The 16,523-nt window shown below is 39.8% G+C and overlaps 1 protein-coding gene across 1 annotated transcript in view; it reads left to right on the top strand.

Annotated features, from left to right (window-relative positions):
- ATP6V1E1 (ATPase H+ transporting V1 subunit E1) overlaps positions 1–11,119 on the top strand; it is a 72,314-nt gene extending 61,195 nt beyond the window's left edge. The window contains exons 8-9 of the mRNA XM_033951761.1: positions 5,770–5,857; positions 10,492–11,119. Of these exons, the coding sequence (XP_033807652.1) occupies positions 5,770–5,857; positions 10,492–10,554 (151 nt within the window). The 3' untranslated portion in view covers positions 10,555–11,119. The remainder of the gene's footprint in view (positions 1–5,769; positions 5,858–10,491) is intronic.
- The last annotated feature ends 5,404 nt before the right edge of the window (positions 11,120–16,523 follow it).

Below are 16,523 nucleotides of genomic sequence, written 5' to 3'. Positions count from 1 at the left end.
TGTACAGTCTTCCAATTTAAAAGATATACTGTATGGCGTATTCTTCATTTTAATGATCAATAATTTTCTTTTTGTTCTCATGTTCATAAGTCATTTTCAAGAATTGATTATGTTTTTATTTCAGATAATTTAGTACATCAAGTAACACAAGCCTATCCTATCATGATCCTATCATTTTATCTGATCATGGAGGGGTGTGGATTGAATTTAATGTTGTTGGTCAAGATAATAGTAGAGACAACAAACCATTGATTCTAATGGTAATAAATTAATTAATAAATGAAGGAAAAGATCTCAGAGTTGCCACTCCCAGGATAATATTGTTATTGTCCAAAAGGGAATTGTGGCATGTGGTTTCTTTCATAGATCAAAAAAAACCTTCATTTTTGATTGTTATGTTATATTAAATTAAATATTCAAATTCTAAAAAATTGTTGTAGATACTACCACTCTAAACTAGTTATCTCATTATATTCGAGAAGTACTTATCTAGTATTATTTAGTATTATTTTTTTAATTTTTTCGATCTTTTACTGTGCAAAAAAAGCCTAAAGTGCAAACATTTCTTAAAGTGGCTAGTGCAAATCCAGCTTATCAATTTAAATAGGCTGTGCAAAATAGCAAAGATAAAGATTTAAATAGGCTGTGCAAAATAGCAAAGATGGAACATCATGAACAGGCCTTAAACTGGCACTTACCTTTTAAACATGATGCAGTAAATAACGGCAGATTCATCTAGCCGTAAGAAACCCGTGTATCCAACCAAGATGGAACATCATGAACAAGCCTTAAACTGGCACTTATCTTTTAAACATGATGCAGTAAATAACGGCGGATTCATCTAGCCGTAAGAAACCCGTGTATCCAACCAAGATGGAACATCATGAACAGGCCTTAAACTGGCACTTATCTTTTAAACATGATGCAGTAAATAACGGCGGATTCATCTAGCTGTAAGAAACCCGTGTATCCAACCAACGGGGACCCGTTGGTTGGATACACGGGTTTCTTACGGCTAGATGAATCCGCCGTTATTTACTGCATCATGTTTAAAAGATAAGTGCCAGTTTGAGGCCTGTTCATGATGTTCCATCTTGCTATTTTGCACAGCCTATTTAAATCTTTATCTTTGCTATTTTGCACAGCCTATTTAAATTGATAAGCTGGATTTGCACTAGCCACTTTAAGAAATGTTTGCACTTTAGGCTTTTTTTTTGCACAGTAAAAGATCGAAAAAATTAAAAAAATAATACTAAATAATACTAGATAAGTACTTCTTGAATATAATGAGATAACTAGTTTAGAGTGGTAGTATCTACAACAATTTTTTAGAATTTGAATATTTAATTTAATATAACATAACAATCAAAAATGAAGGTTTTTTTTTATCTATGAAAGAAACCACATGCCACAATTCCCTTTTGGACAATAACAATATTATCCTGGGAGTGGCAACTCTGAGATCTTTTCCTTCATTTATTAATTAATTTATTACCATTAGAATCAATGGTTTGTTGTCTCCAGTAGATTAACCTTTTTTGTGGATCTTGTCGATAGCGGTTAATCTGTTCTCTTGTTTTGTACTAATTTGACTCAAGATAATAGTAGACCAATATGGAGATTTGATAATGCTTTGCTTGCAGATCAAAAAATTTGTGAAGAATTTCAAATTAAGTTGGATGAATATTTTCAAATTAATAATACAGAGGAAATTTCTATGGAAACTATGGGAGGCTTTTAAGGTAACTATGAGAGGGCAAATTATTTCATATTCAGCTCATGTTAAAAAAACAAATAAAAAAAGCAATTTTTTAGTTTAGAACAGGAAATAAAATTGTTAGAAGCAAAATTGGTTGAAAAATGGGAGCATTCTACATTGCAAGCTCTTTTAAAAGTTAAATGTAAGTACAATGAGATTTCTTCTAAGTTGATAAGAAATGATATTTTTTCACAGCAAGCTCTGTATTATGGAAGCTCTAATAAGGCGGGAAGATTATTGGCTAATTATCTTAAAGTGAAGAAAAGGAAAACAAAAATTAGTATAATTAAAGATGAAAAAGGGGATACACATTCTTAAATTGGATCTATTTTAAAACAATTTTTAAAATTTTATAAAGCCCTTTATTCTTCTGAGCCTTATTTAGATAGGGAAAAAGATGGCTTTGAATTTTTAAATTTAATTGAGGGTCCAAAAGTTCCTGATCATATAAAAAGAAGTTTAGAAGAACCTATATCACTAAAAGAATTACAAACAACATTGAAATCTCTTAGAGTTGGGACCGCTCCAGGTGGTGATGGATATACTGTAGAGTTTTATAAATCTTTTCAAAATACCTTGTTGCCCTATTTATTAAATTTATATTTGATCCATCTGAATAAAGATTGTATTACAGGTACTATGGCAGAATCATTAACTATTGTTTTGCCGAAGCCAAATAAAGATGCCACATTGGTTTCAAATTACAGGCCTATTTCTTTAATTAATGTTGATGGGAAATTGTTGGCTAAACTTTTAGCCTTACGTTTGAGAAAGGCTCTTCCTTACATAATTGGAAAGCATCAAACGAGTTTTGTTGCTCAGAGACATTCTTCCAATAATACTAGATTGGCTCTTCAAATGTTATATTTAACAAAGGACCTAAAAGACCCGGCCTTCTCTGTGTCATTAGATGCGGAAAAGGCTTTTGATCGGGTAGAATGGGTCTTTATGTACCAGGCGATGGAATGGTTTGGTATGGGTTCAGGATTTATACAAATGATTCAAGCGTTGTATAGCTCCCCTGTTGCTAGATTATATATTGATAATAATTTTTCAGAATCTTTTAAATTGCAAAGGAAGGTTAGACAAGGATGTCCTTTGTCTCCTTTACTTTTTGATATAGTACTTGAACTCTTGTTATTAGCTATTCAACAGGTGGGGGACATGCAGGGTATTCCGTATTCTGGAAAGGAATATAAGGTATCTGCTTATGCAGACGATATACTGCTTCATTTGAGGAATCCTGAAACAACCATTCCATGTTTGCTTGATTTGATTGAGCAGTTTGGGAAAATCTCAGGATATAAAATAAATTGGAATAAATCAGAAATTCTTCCTTTAAATGTGCATTGTATAAAGGGTTTATTTGATTCATTTCCTTTTATTTGGAGGAGGAAGGAATAAAATATTTAGGTATCTGGATAAAAAACACATTTGAAGAGACAATGAAAGTGAATGAAAAAACTTTATTACAAAAGGTTACAGAACTGTGTGAACAATGGAATCCGTTCTATTTGTCTTGGTGGGGAAGAGCCCAAACTGTTAAGATGATGATATTGCCTGTTGTTTGTTACCAAATGGGTATGATACCAGTTTTTTTTCAGGGGTCTTTTTATAAAAAGTTAAATAGTATTTTGTCTAAATTTATTTGGCTAGGTAAAAGAGTAAGAATTGCTTTAGTGACCTTACAAAAGTCAATTGCGGAGGGTGGGGTAAATTTTCCAAATTTTTATAGGTACTATCAATCCTATATCTTGCGCCAAGGTATGTATTGGGTCCTCCCAGAACTCATGGAAAAGCTACCTGATTGGTTATGGTTAGAATGGCAGCTCATGTTTCCTATTAGGCTTCATCATCTTCTCAGTATCAAAATGCCTAGATTACGGAAAAACAATAAGATATTAATGGACACCTGGAAAACTTTAAGATATGTTAATAATTTAACACCTCTTCCAATTCAAAAATCTACATATCAAAATATCTGGCTAAACTCCAAGATCCAAATTGGCGGGTTTAAGATTGTCTGGAAGGATTGGATTAAAGCAGGTATACGAACTTTAAATGATGTTATATGTGAGGGTAAACTGCTGGATTTTTCATAGTTGCAAATAAAATTTGGTCTTGATAAAAAACAAAGTTATAAATGGTTGCAACTGAAGCAGGCTATTCAGGCAGGGTTCCCTGAATGGAAATCTCTCAATAATCAATTTAGTTTAGATTTCCTATGCTTTCAGACAGACTTCTTGGTCACCAAGCCTTGCAGTGGTATAAATTATTATCTGGCTTTATAAATAAGAAACCAAAGAGTGGACTTAGAGATATTTGGAGCATTGAGATTAAGCATCAAATTAATGCATCTCAATGGCCACGTATTTGGTCCTGGAGGATGAAGTGTACAATGTCTGCTTCTATGAGGCAAACATGGTTTTTCCTGTTGCATAGAGCACTCTGGACCCCTGTTCGTTTACAAAAATTGGATTGCTCTAGGTCTAATAGATGTTGGCATTGTCACTTAGATGCTGGAACTTTAGATCATTTATTGTTTTATTGTCCATTTATTAAAACTTTTTGGATGTCTATTTGGGACCAAATAAATCAACTTTTGGAAAATTATGTAGCATTATCATACGATACAATTCTATTTGGCATACTGATGAGAGCTAAGCCTCAAATATCTGCTAACAATAATAAGCTTTTGATCATATTGACTGGAGTTGCCATTCAACAAATAACATATAACTGGAAAGATTGTACAAGACTGAATTATTGTTTTTGGTGGAATTCAATATGTCATGTGTTTAAAATGGAAAGAGCATTGGCAGTTCAAAAAAGATATTATAATAAATTCAAGGATATGTGGGGGCCATTTATAAGTTATTATAATGAATAATTTACACTTTTCCCAATTTTATTTGTGGTTTGGGGGGATGGGTTTTTATAAATAATTTATATGAATGATAAGATACTATATTTAGGCAGTATTTTTTTGTTGGAAATGGAAGTGGGAGGGGGTGGGGGGTTAAATCTTCTGGTTGTAGAATTGTAGAATTTCAAGTGATCTTGTATTTTCATTGTTTGATATTTATTGTACACTTGTAAATTATAAATGAATAAAGAATTAAAAAAAAAAAAAAGGATCCTACTAGGTTTTTTTTTATCCAAAACTGCATCCATAACAGCATTGAAGTTCTGCCACCACTAAATCAGAGGCAGCCAGTGGTAGAATCAACTGTTGAAGATCTCTAAAAAAAATTCAATTTGATTTGAATTAGGAGCATATATGTTAATGAGCGTCAGATCATGTTCCCCCAAACTCATGCTAACCTTAACCCACTGCCCTGAAGGATCATAAAAGAGTAATTTAAATGAAGCCATACATCTTTTATTAATTAAAATAGCCACTCCAGCCTTCTTTCCCACCGTAGGAGCAGAAAAACAATGGAAGGCACTCTCAACTGACATGGGTATCGCTTCATCCTTGCCGATTAAGTACACCCGTGCATGTTGATGGTCTTCCCTATGGCCGATGGAATCTTTCAGCAAGACAATGCAACATGTCATACCACCAAAATTGTTTGCGAGTAATTCGCAGAGCATGACCAAGACTTTCAGCTACTTCCCTTTCCTTTGAATTCCCCAGACCTTAACCCAATTGAGCACAATTGGGACCATCTCGATCAATATGTTCGATGACTGGGACCCATCACCACGCACCCATCAAAAACTGCCAGACGCACTGCAGTCTGTATGGCTCAAAATACCTCTAGCACCCATCCAGCATCTTATTGAGTTACTCCCACAATGTCTGGCTGCCAGAGGCTGTTATTCTGTATAATAATAGGTGGCCATAATAATATGACTTGACCGTGTACATTAGTGTAGCTAGTGGGAAGGTGTGTTCTTCTTGCCTTCTGTCTCAAACTGACTTTGGCTCCTGTTGATCAGACAGTAGGGGGAGGGTTAATTTCCAATCACTGAATTCTTACATTCTTTTATTTTCCTACTTCTAGTGCAGGTGGTGTTGAAATATTTAATGCAGATGGGAAAATCAAAGTATCTAATACTCTGGAGAGTAGACTCGATCTTATAGCCCAACAGGTGAGTGGATTTAAAATAAAACTAGACCTTATTTCTAACTCTTAAAGCTTTGATCGTGCTTATTCACAATTTTTGTTAGTTGGATGACAGCTGAAGTTATTGAACAAAGTAATATAGTAAATGATGGCAGATAAAGACCCGAATGGTCCATCTAGTCTGCCCAACCATACACATTCTATAAATTCATGATTTAAATTAAATTGTCCTTTTTATTAGATATTTCTGGGCCAGAAACCCAGAGCTCTGCCTGATACTGTGCTTAGGTTCCATCTACTGGAGTTTCCATCAAAGCTCACTCCAGCCCGTCGTCCCCTCCCAACCTATCCTCAACTGAATGGTTATATATGGGGCACTGACCGTACAAGTCTGCCCAGTACTGGCCTTAGTTCTTCAGTATATACCCATTATTTTCTGATCCTCTGTGTTCATCCCATGCGTTTTTTTAAAGAGTGTTATATGTTAGGCAAAGAGGGTGAAGGCTTTATCTTGGCATATACATTTCAGACTGCAAAAAAAATAAAACCAACCCTACCCCCACCCCCCCCCCAAAAAAAAGGATGAAAGTGGCAGGATTTTTTTGTTTTGGGGGGTTTTTTTATACAAAGAAGTTATTTGCATATTATGATCTCAAACAAGGAGACTGTTAGGAAAATCCAGAAAAAAATTAAAGTTTGAAAAACTGTGTGAATTGAAATTTTTTCCCATGAATTGTGCTTGATCAGAAAATAATTAAAAAAAATTTTTTTAAACCCATCCTGGGGTTGCTCAAAGCCACTGATTACATCAAACTCAAATTTTCTTTTTTTTTAAATTTCTTTATTCATTTTATAACTTAAATCAAGTGTACAGTAAATATCAAACAATTATAGTACAACATCACTTGAAAATCTACAATATCATACAACAAGAAGATTTAACCCTCACCTCCCTCCCAAATTCATATACAAATAAATATACCACATGAAAATAATCTTATGTCATTCATAAATATATTATTAGTGGAAAACCAAGAATCCCCCTCCCCACCCCAAATCCACATGAGTATTAAAATTGGGAAAAGTGTAAATTATTCATTATAATACTTTAATAATGGTCTCCACACATCCTTAAATTTATTATAGTAACCTTTTTGAACTGCCAACGCTCTTTCCATTTTATACATGTGGCATACTGAATTCCACCAGAAACAATAATTCAGTCTTTTCTTTAAAATTTGTTGTTATTTTTGTTTAATGGAGCAAATTTCTTGGTATTATAACTATAATAATATAGTAGATGCCATCCAGAGTGGTCCATCCTGTCTGCCCAACCTGATTCAATTAAAAAAAAACTTTTCTTCTTAGCTATTTCTGGGCAAGAATCAAAAGCTCTACCCAGTACTGTGCTTGGGTTCAACTACTGAAGTCTCTGTCAAAGCTCACTCCAGCCCATCTACACCTTCCCAGCCATTGAAGCCTTCCCCAGCCCATCCTCAACCAAAAGGCCATATACAGACACAGACTGTGCAAGTCTGCCCAGTACTGGCCTTAGTTCTTCTGTTTTCATACTCAGCAATGATACATTTGATAAAACATTTTTATGTAAAAAATCTAGTATTTTATTAAATGAACTTTCAAAATCTGCACTTTATTGTGGAAAATAACAGAGATTTAACTTACTTTGCTAATAGCTAAACACGTACACTTTGGTGTAGTCATCTACCAATGGTTTTCCAAACATTCAAGCATTCATTGTCATCTTGACATAGGATAAAGCCTTCGATGCTGTTCAACTCCTTGCAACAAGGTCTCACACCAGAAACCCAGAATGCACCACAGGACTTCCTGCCAGGTCCCTCCAGGCAACCTTGAGTACCTGATTATAAAACTGCTTAGATAAACCTTAATAAGTCGGTATATAAAAACACCTAATAATAATAAATAAACCTGGGCCGTGTTTCACTTCTGAATTGGTACATATGATGGCCTAGCCCCTCAGGAATCTTGGAAAGAGTAGTGCCTGGACTTCTCTCTATGAAGGTCGCAGGGTCCCCTAGTCAAACCCATGCTCAAGTGTTGGGGACCCAGGCAGCGCAGAAGATGGTTCAATGTCCATGCCTCTGCTGTCCATGCTTAGAGATTCAGCATATCAGCTTGATGGACTAGAGTCAGATGGCAGCCTTGGACCTTGAAGAAGACCCAACAATGCGCAAGCCGTTCAAGCTATCTGCTCTGCAGGGAATCATTACATGATCCCTCCAGGAATTAAAGCTGGAGCCACCACAGACCTCTGCTATGCAGTGCTCACTCATGAGCAGCACAAAGGTGCAGACTAGAGAATGACACGGTGGCGGTTTACCCGCGGCCACCGCATTTTAGCCGCGGGTCACCGCCGAAAACGGGGAAGAAAACTAGCAGTCGCTGCGGCGACGGGGACAAGGCCATTCACCGCCCGCGGGGCGGTGAATGGGTCTTGTCCCCGCAGTGAGGCATGAAGGATCGCGCGGTCCCCGCAGCTCACACCCGCCTGCCCAATCGATTCTAGTGTTTAGCCAGCTCTCTCCCTTCTCCTCACCTTAGTTTGTAGATTTTCTTTTTCGGCGACCCGCACGCTATCAAAGAGCCGCTGCTGCTCAGTTTCGATCTTCTGCTCTGACGCAACCGGAAACAGGAAGTTGCAGCAGAGCAGAAGATTGAACACTGAGCAGCCGCGCGTGTGCGGCTCTTTGGGATAGCGTGCAGGTCGCTGAAAAAGAAAGCCTGCAAATTAAGGTGAGGAGAAGGGAGAGAACTGGCTAATCACTAGGATCGATTGGGCAGGCGGGTGGGGGCTGCGAGGACCGTGCGATCACCCGTGTTCCCGGCTCAGACTGTAAGGAGGGAGTGAAAGGGAAAAGGATTCTGGGCCAAGGTGATGAAAACGGAAAGAAAAACCCACAGCAGGAAAGAAAGGGAAGGACAGGCAGGTGAGCCAGATGCTAGAAGCAGGGGGGGGGGGGAAGAAAGAGGGAAAAAAGCTAGATGGGGTTGAAAAGAAGAGACACACTGGTATGGAAGAGGAAGATAGGGGAAATCTGGACACAGGAAGGTAACAGAAAGAGGGGAAATTATGTGCATGGGGCATAGGGACAGAGACAAAAAGGGGACATGCCATGGGGATGGTATATGGACACAGGGGGGGGGCAATGGCAGATACATAGGGGAGATATTAGAAAAGTATATAAAATCGTACCCGTTTGAGGCTTTTATGTATGCAGCGGTGACGGTGACGGGGCGGTGAATGGGGTTGCAGTGGCGGTGACGGGGCGGTGAATGGGGTGACGGGGCGGTGAAGGGAATGACGGTGACGGGGCGGTGCAGAGGATGGTGAGACGGGGCGGTGACGGGGACCAATTTTTTCACCGTGTCATTCTCTAGTGCAGACGACATGTTTTCCCTCGCATCCAGAAATTACCAGGACGCTAACTGACCACTGGGAGGTCCCAGAGGGTAGCCGTCTATGACAAAACGCTACCTAATGGATGCTGAGTTACAGCTGGAGAGTTGCGCGGGGACAGAAATTCCACCCATCCCCGCCAGGATCCTCTCCGTCCCCACCCATCCGTGCAAGGAATTACCTCCATCCCCACCCGTCCCCATAAAAAGCAGCAATTATTTCTGACAGGATCATCAATTCCACAGTTTCTTTTGTGTTTGCGCTGCTGTTTTCCTTGTGGAATCTCTTTGGTGGAACCCTTTTTTTCTGTTCAGGTAATTAACTTTTACTAAGGCTGACATGTCCATTATATTATATGGCTGAACCCTGCTTCCAAAGCCTTCCATCCCCATGGGTGTCCGTTGGCTAGAGGGGGTTCGCCGTGGGAGTCCCGTGGGTTAGGGGGGGATTCCCGCGATCCCCGTTCCGGTGCAGACCTCTAGTTCCAACAGCTATTTCATACACCAAAGGTGGATTCACTAGAGGTGCAAGTTACCAAACATACTAGCTGTAATCTAAGGTTCTTGTCTATGAGTGAAAACAAGCAGATCCCATTGGTAGTAAAAAGGTTTTTTAGAGGAATCATTTTCTCATGTTCTGTCTTTTTCCTGGACTCTTCGTTAGCATTGGGTAGGAGAAAAATGTACTACAGTCAGAGGGTAAAATTATTCTCAGATAGGTTGAGACTGAAGTTTCTAGGGTTACCATGTGGCTCCAGAAAAAGGACGGATTGAGACATCCGGGATTTACTTTCATTGAAAGCCATGAAAGTAAAACCTGGATGTCTCAATCTGTCCTTTTTCTAGAGCCATTTAGCTAGAAGCCTCCTCTTTAACTGAGGAGTTATTTGTTACAGTAAGTTAAAAAAAAAAAACCCTTTGTGTGTGCTGTGTTTATTTTTTATGTTTTATTTTGTGAGCTGCTTAGTTTTAAGTGGGCTATAAATTAATAAATAAATTCAATAAACATGATTTTAAAAAAAAATAAATAAATAAATTCACTCTTTTGGAGACCAGGTAAGCAGCGTAATATGGAAGTTCTAATTCTTGATTATTGTTGTGAGCCCTGACACCAGCTAAGTACTGTTTTGGTCCAATGGAGAGAGCTATGTGTAGGTGTATTGTATCCTGGAGCTCAGGCTGAGCTGGAAAAAAAATAACACTTTTCATCTCTTTCACCAGATGATGCCAGATATCAGAGTAGCCTTGTTTGGTGCCAATGCAAACAGAAAGTTCTTGGACTAAGCCTTTCAGAGGGGAAGTATAGGGAAATTGGTGCTCCCACTGCTGCTGGAATGGCAATCGGGGTAACACCTGGAAAGATGGCCAAGAGTGTGTAATATTTAAGAAACAAAACCTTGTTTGTAATGTGTTAATTTATGTACACTGCAAGAAAGCATTTCCATTAGGCCTGATTTTAAGAGTCTCTGCAGTTTTCGTTGTGATACTATTATGTCGTATGAGAAGCTGCCCTTCTTGGAAAATGTACTGTATTCCACAACTAGGCCAAGAGTTGTAAAGAATTTTCAACTTATTTTACAGTGATCAGAATGAGAGAAGGGAGGGAGATGTCTGACTTGTGTTCTTGCATTTCCTTTGGCACCATTTTGCAATTTTAATCTACTGCCTTTTCGAGCTTTTGGGCAGAGTATTTGCTTTTTTCCTGCCTGGTACTTATTCTGTATAAAAGATTTAATAATCTGTATATGTGGTTAAATGAAGTTTAAAAAAAAAAAGCTTAGTCTGCCTTGTTTATCCATCATCCCATGGGCATTCAGATATTTATTATAATAAAAGCTGTGCATGATTCCCCCTGTGTCTGCTGTATTGAGAATTCAGTGGCCAGATCAATATACTATTTAAGGTTGACGATTTTCCCATGTAATGCTGAAAAGATGTTTACTGACTATATATGAGTGGACCACTGTGTACCAGTGCAATAAGCTAGGAAAGACTATTCTAAATTTAATTAGTGCTGGTAGCAGAGGCAATCCAAATCTATTTTGACCAACAGTGGGAGCACTAGTACATAACATGTAGTTAATTTATGACAGTGCCTGGCATGGTTTTGGAATGAAATCAAATACAGACACACTGACATGACCTGTTAAGTAGGTGTTCCCTTTTCCTTTGTCATAGTCTTCTTAAAACCCAAAATTCCAAGATACATTTCCAAGTAATAATCAGCTTGATTAAGAAAAACAAAGCCTTGAGTGCTTCACTGCAACAAAACCAAAAGTTCCCCTTCCCATTTTCTAACTTCCTTCTAGTTAATACGGTAGGTTTTGTTTTGAATCTTTGCAAATAGGACAAAATTCCTTTTTCTTAAAGATTTGCTTATGATTCACAAGCTCTGGGTGAATGAATACTCCTGGTGCATTTCTGTACAACAGCTCAAAATTTTGGAGTCTGCATTGAAGTTCAGTTGGTGCCATGGCCTTCCTGTAGCACACAGCTTTTGTAGATTTTGTCAGCACAGTGCCATAATCCTGTACTGGTCTCACAAGACTTTGAAAACAGCATAGGATTTTGGATGCTGTAGGCTGTGAAAGCCACAAGGTGCAGAAAGGCCATGGCACCAACTGAATTAACTGCACATTTGAGCTCCTATGCATTGAGAGAGTTCCAGGAGGTAAGCTGGAGAAATGGTATCCAATTTTCAGCCAAGTTCAGCATAATGCTAGCATCTAGGAGCCTGAAGCCATAAGGATGATCAACTAGGAAAAAATACAACCCCCCACTTCCTTATTAGAGAACAGTAGACTTGGTGCATCCAAGAGAGAGACTTTACTGGAGAAGAAAAAGGACTAAGGGAACATGGGGGAAGGAAACGGTGGATAATGGAATATCTGTAGGAGAGGAGAGAAACAGGAAATGGACTGGGGACACCAGGGGATAAAGGAACATATGAAAGTGAGGAAGTGAGCAGGAGGAAATGGGAAAGGAAGCACTGAGGACTCCAGGGCTTAAGGGGATATGTGTGGAGAAGACAAGATGTGCTGGGGTTTGGGGGGGTGGTGGTGGTGAAAAGCTGGGGACATTCAGATGTGAGGGAGTTAAGCGATGTGCAGATGAGATGAGATCAGTTGAAGGATGAGATGGAGTGCTTGGGATATCGGAGGGTATGGGGACATTTTATGAGAGAGGAGATGATCTGGAGAGACGCAAAAATCAACTCGGGATGTGCTGGAGAAAAGATGAGCTGAGAGGAAGAATGTTGAAGGGGCATGATATGGGAAGAGGTGAGTTGGAGTGTGATGGTATGTATGTAGGACAGAGAATGATTAGGGCTGCTGGATTTCACATATTTTTACTTTGTATTCTGTAGAACCCATGAGGAAGTAGTACCAACTTTTTAAAACATAATTTCCCCTGATTGCTGACATTTGTAGCAACAATTATTAACACTGCTGTGTTGCCACAAGATTGGCAGGTACAAGAACTTGGCATTGCATGCAGCTCAGAGCACCCCCCCCCCCCCCCACCTCTTGAAAGCCAGAAGCTTTAGCTGTGGTGCACTATTATGTACTCTTGGGGAAAATCTGCACCAAAAACTTAAAAATTTAAGAGTTTTTGACTGAAAGACAGAATTATCAATTTTTTTGCACAAAATTCTTCCAGGAGTAATAATTCTGTTCTAGTTGTATTAATACCTCCAGCATCCAAAAAAATACACCAGCATCTTAAAAAAAAAAAAAAAAAAAGTCAATGAAAGGACAACAGAGAGTGGCCTTGTCTGTGAACTCTGGTTGTTCATTTCTTCTGTGTTCCCAACCTCTTCAGTGACAGCTCACTTGGCCTACTGTATTTTAACAATCCCGGTGATCCCACCATCTATCCTAATATCTATCTGTATATCTGTGTATATATAATGTGCTCTATACCAGTTTGTTTTTACATTTTGCCTTGAATCTACTCTCTCTCGATCCTCTGTCCTGTATCTCTCCCATTCCTTTCCTCCCCCCTCCCTCCTCTCAGTCTTCCATACTTCTTTACTGTCTTTAGCCTTCTACCTTCCTCGGTGCTTTCCTCTGGCATAGAACATAAGCAGTGCCTCTGCTGGGTCAGACCAGAGGTCTATCATGCCCAGCAGTCCGCTCACGTGGCGGCCCATCAGGTCCAGGACCTATATAGTAATCCTCTATCTATACCCTTCTATCCCTTTTTCCTTCAGGAAATCATCTAATCCCTTGAGATGTAGAGGTCACTGTTCCGTTGGGGACAAGCGATCACAGCATGATCAATTTTAAAATTGGCATCGGGAAGGGGAAACGTACCAAGACTCAAACCACAACCTTTAACTTCAGAAAAGGGAAATATGACAGCATGAGAGTCATGGTTAAAAAACGGCTCAAGAAAAAGTCAGCCAAAATCAGAACGGTTGACCAAGCATGGTCCCTACTAAAAAATACCATCACCGAAGCGCAGAATCTCTACATTCCGCAGATATCCAAAGGAAGGAGAAATAAAAACAAAGGAGAACCAGCTTGGCTAACTAAAGAGGTGAAGGATGCAGTAAGGGATAAGAGGAACTCTTTTAAAAAATGGAAACGTGAGCACACAACGGAGGCCTGGAACAGTCACAAGGTCGACCAGAAGAAGTGTCACAAGGCAGTAAGAGACGCCAAAAAAAGCCTATGAGGAAAAGATAGCGCAAGAAGCCAAAAACTTCAAGCCCTTTTTTAGATACATAAAAGGGAAAAAACCAGCTAAGGAGGCAGTGGGCCCTCTCGACGACCAAGGAAGAAAAGGGTGCATCAAGGAAGACAAACAGATTGCGGATAGGCTAAACTCATTCTTTGCGTCTGTCTTTACCAAGGAGGACACTGCATCAATGCCAGAAACAGGGAGAGTATTCAAGGGAGAAAATGAGGATAGCCTCACCACAGTAAATGTGGATTTGAACATGATATATTATCAGATCGACAGATTGAGAAGTGATAAATCCCCTGGACCAGATGGAATTCACCCGAGAGTGCTAAAGGAGCTTAAGATAGAAATCGGAGAACTATTACAATCCCTAGCTAACTTGTCAATTAAAACCGGGCAAATACCAGACGACTGGAGGATAGCGAATGTCATCCCAATCTTCAAAAAGGGATTGAGAGGAGAACCGGGCAACTATAGACCTGTGAGTCTTACGTCAGTTCCTGGGAAGATGATTGAAGCACTAATAAAGGACAGCATAGAGCAACACCTGGAAAATCACGACCTGATGAGAGCTAGCCAACACGGCTTTAGGAAAGGGAAGTCATGTTTGACTAATTTACTTCAATTTTTTGAGGAGGTGAACAAACAAATTGATAGCGGTGAACCGGTGGATATAATATACTTGAACTTCCAGAAAGCGTTTGATAAGGTTCCCCATGCAAGGCTTCTGAGGAAACTACAAAGCCATGGAATAGAAGGAGATATACTAAGACGGATAGGCAAATGGTTAGAAAACAGATTGCAGAGGGTGGGCATAAATGGGAAGTTCTCGGACTGGGAAGAGGTAACGAGCGGTGTACCCCAGGGATCGGTTCTTGGGCCCATCTTGTTCAATATTTTCATAAACGACCTAGAAGATGAAACAACAAGTAATTTAATCAAGTTTGCGGACGACACAAAACTATGTCGGGTAGTTGGGACACAAAAGGACAGAGAAGAACTTCAGAGAGATTTGAACCAGCTAGAGAAATGGGCAGAAAAGTGGCAGATGAAGTTTAACATAGAAAAATGCAAAGTGATGCACCTGGGTAAGAAAAACAAGGAACATGAATATAAAATGTTAGGTATGACACTGGGCAAGACCGAACAAGAAAGGGACCTGGGGGTACTGATAGACAGGACCCTGAAGCAGTCGGCTCAATGTGCAGTGGCAGCAAAGAAAGCAAATAGGATGTTGGGCATGATAAAGAAGGGAATCACAAGTAGATCGGCGGACATCATAATGCCGCTTTACAGAGCAATGGTCAGACCACACTTGGAGTACTGTGTTCAACACTGGTCTCCCTACCTAAAGAAGGATATAACCCTACTGGAGAGGGTGCAAAGGCGAGCTACGAAGCTAGTAAAAGGTATCGAGAATTTGAGCTACACAGAACGCCTCAGAAAACTGGGATTGTTCACCCTCAAGAAGAGAAGACTGCGAGGAGACATGATAGAGACTTTTAAAATACTAAAAGGATTTGACAAAATAGAGCAAGAAACATCGTTATTCACATTGTCAAACGTGACTCGGACAAGAGGTCATGGACTGAAACTGAGAGGCCCAGGACAAATATTAGGAAGTTCTGTTTCGCACAACGAGTGGTGGACGCTTGGAACGCTCTCCCTGAGGAGGTCGTGATGGAAACCAGCATTTTGGGTTTCAAGAGCAAGTTGGATGCACACCTTCTTGCAAATCACATTGGGGGATACGAGTAAACAAGGTTTCTCATCAGGGAACACCTGGCTTGGCCTCCGCGGGTGCGGGTCGCCGGACTGGATGGACCTAGAGTCTGATCCGGCGAAGCCATTTCTTATGTTCTTCTTGAACCCCGATACCATACACTGTCCTATCACACCCTCTGGAAGGCATCCACAATCCTTTGGGTGAAGAAGAACTTCCTAGCATTGGTTCTGAATCTGTCCCCTCTTAATTTTTCCGAATGCCCTCTCGTTCTTGTAGTTTTCGAAAGTTTGAAGAATCTGTCCCTCTCCACTTTCTCTATGCCCTTCATGATCTTGTAAGTCTCTATCATGTCCCCTCTAAGCCTCTGCTTTTCCAGGGAAAAGTTTCTCTAGTCTTTCAGCATATGAAAGGTTTTCCATACCTTTTATCAATCGTGTTGCTCTTTTCTGAACCCTCTCGAATATCGCCATATCCTTCTTTAGGTACGGCGACCAATATTGGACGCAGTACTCCAGATGCGGGCACACCATCATCCGATACAACAGCAGGATGACTTCTTTCATTCTGGTTGTAATACCTTTCTTGATAATACCTAGCATTCTATTCACCGCCTTAGAGGCCGCCGCGCACTGTGCCGACGGCTTCATTGTCTTGTCCACTATTACCCCCAAGTCCTTTTCTAGGCTACTTTCACCAATTATCCCAGGAAAAGCAGGCAGCTATTCTCACTAGTGGGTGATGTCATCTGACGGAGCCCCGATGTGGATGTCTCACAAGCATACTTGCTTGTAGAAACTTTAGAAGTTTCGAGTCGCCCACACCGCGCATGCGCGAGTGC

Source organism: Geotrypetes seraphini, chromosome 7 (assembly GCF_902459505.1).
Source record: "Geotrypetes seraphini chromosome 7, aGeoSer1.1, whole genome shotgun sequence".
Taxonomy (NCBI): domain Eukaryota; kingdom Metazoa; phylum Chordata; class Amphibia; order Gymnophiona; family Dermophiidae; genus Geotrypetes; species Geotrypetes seraphini.
This window is presented reverse-complemented; position numbering and strand designations above follow the sequence as displayed.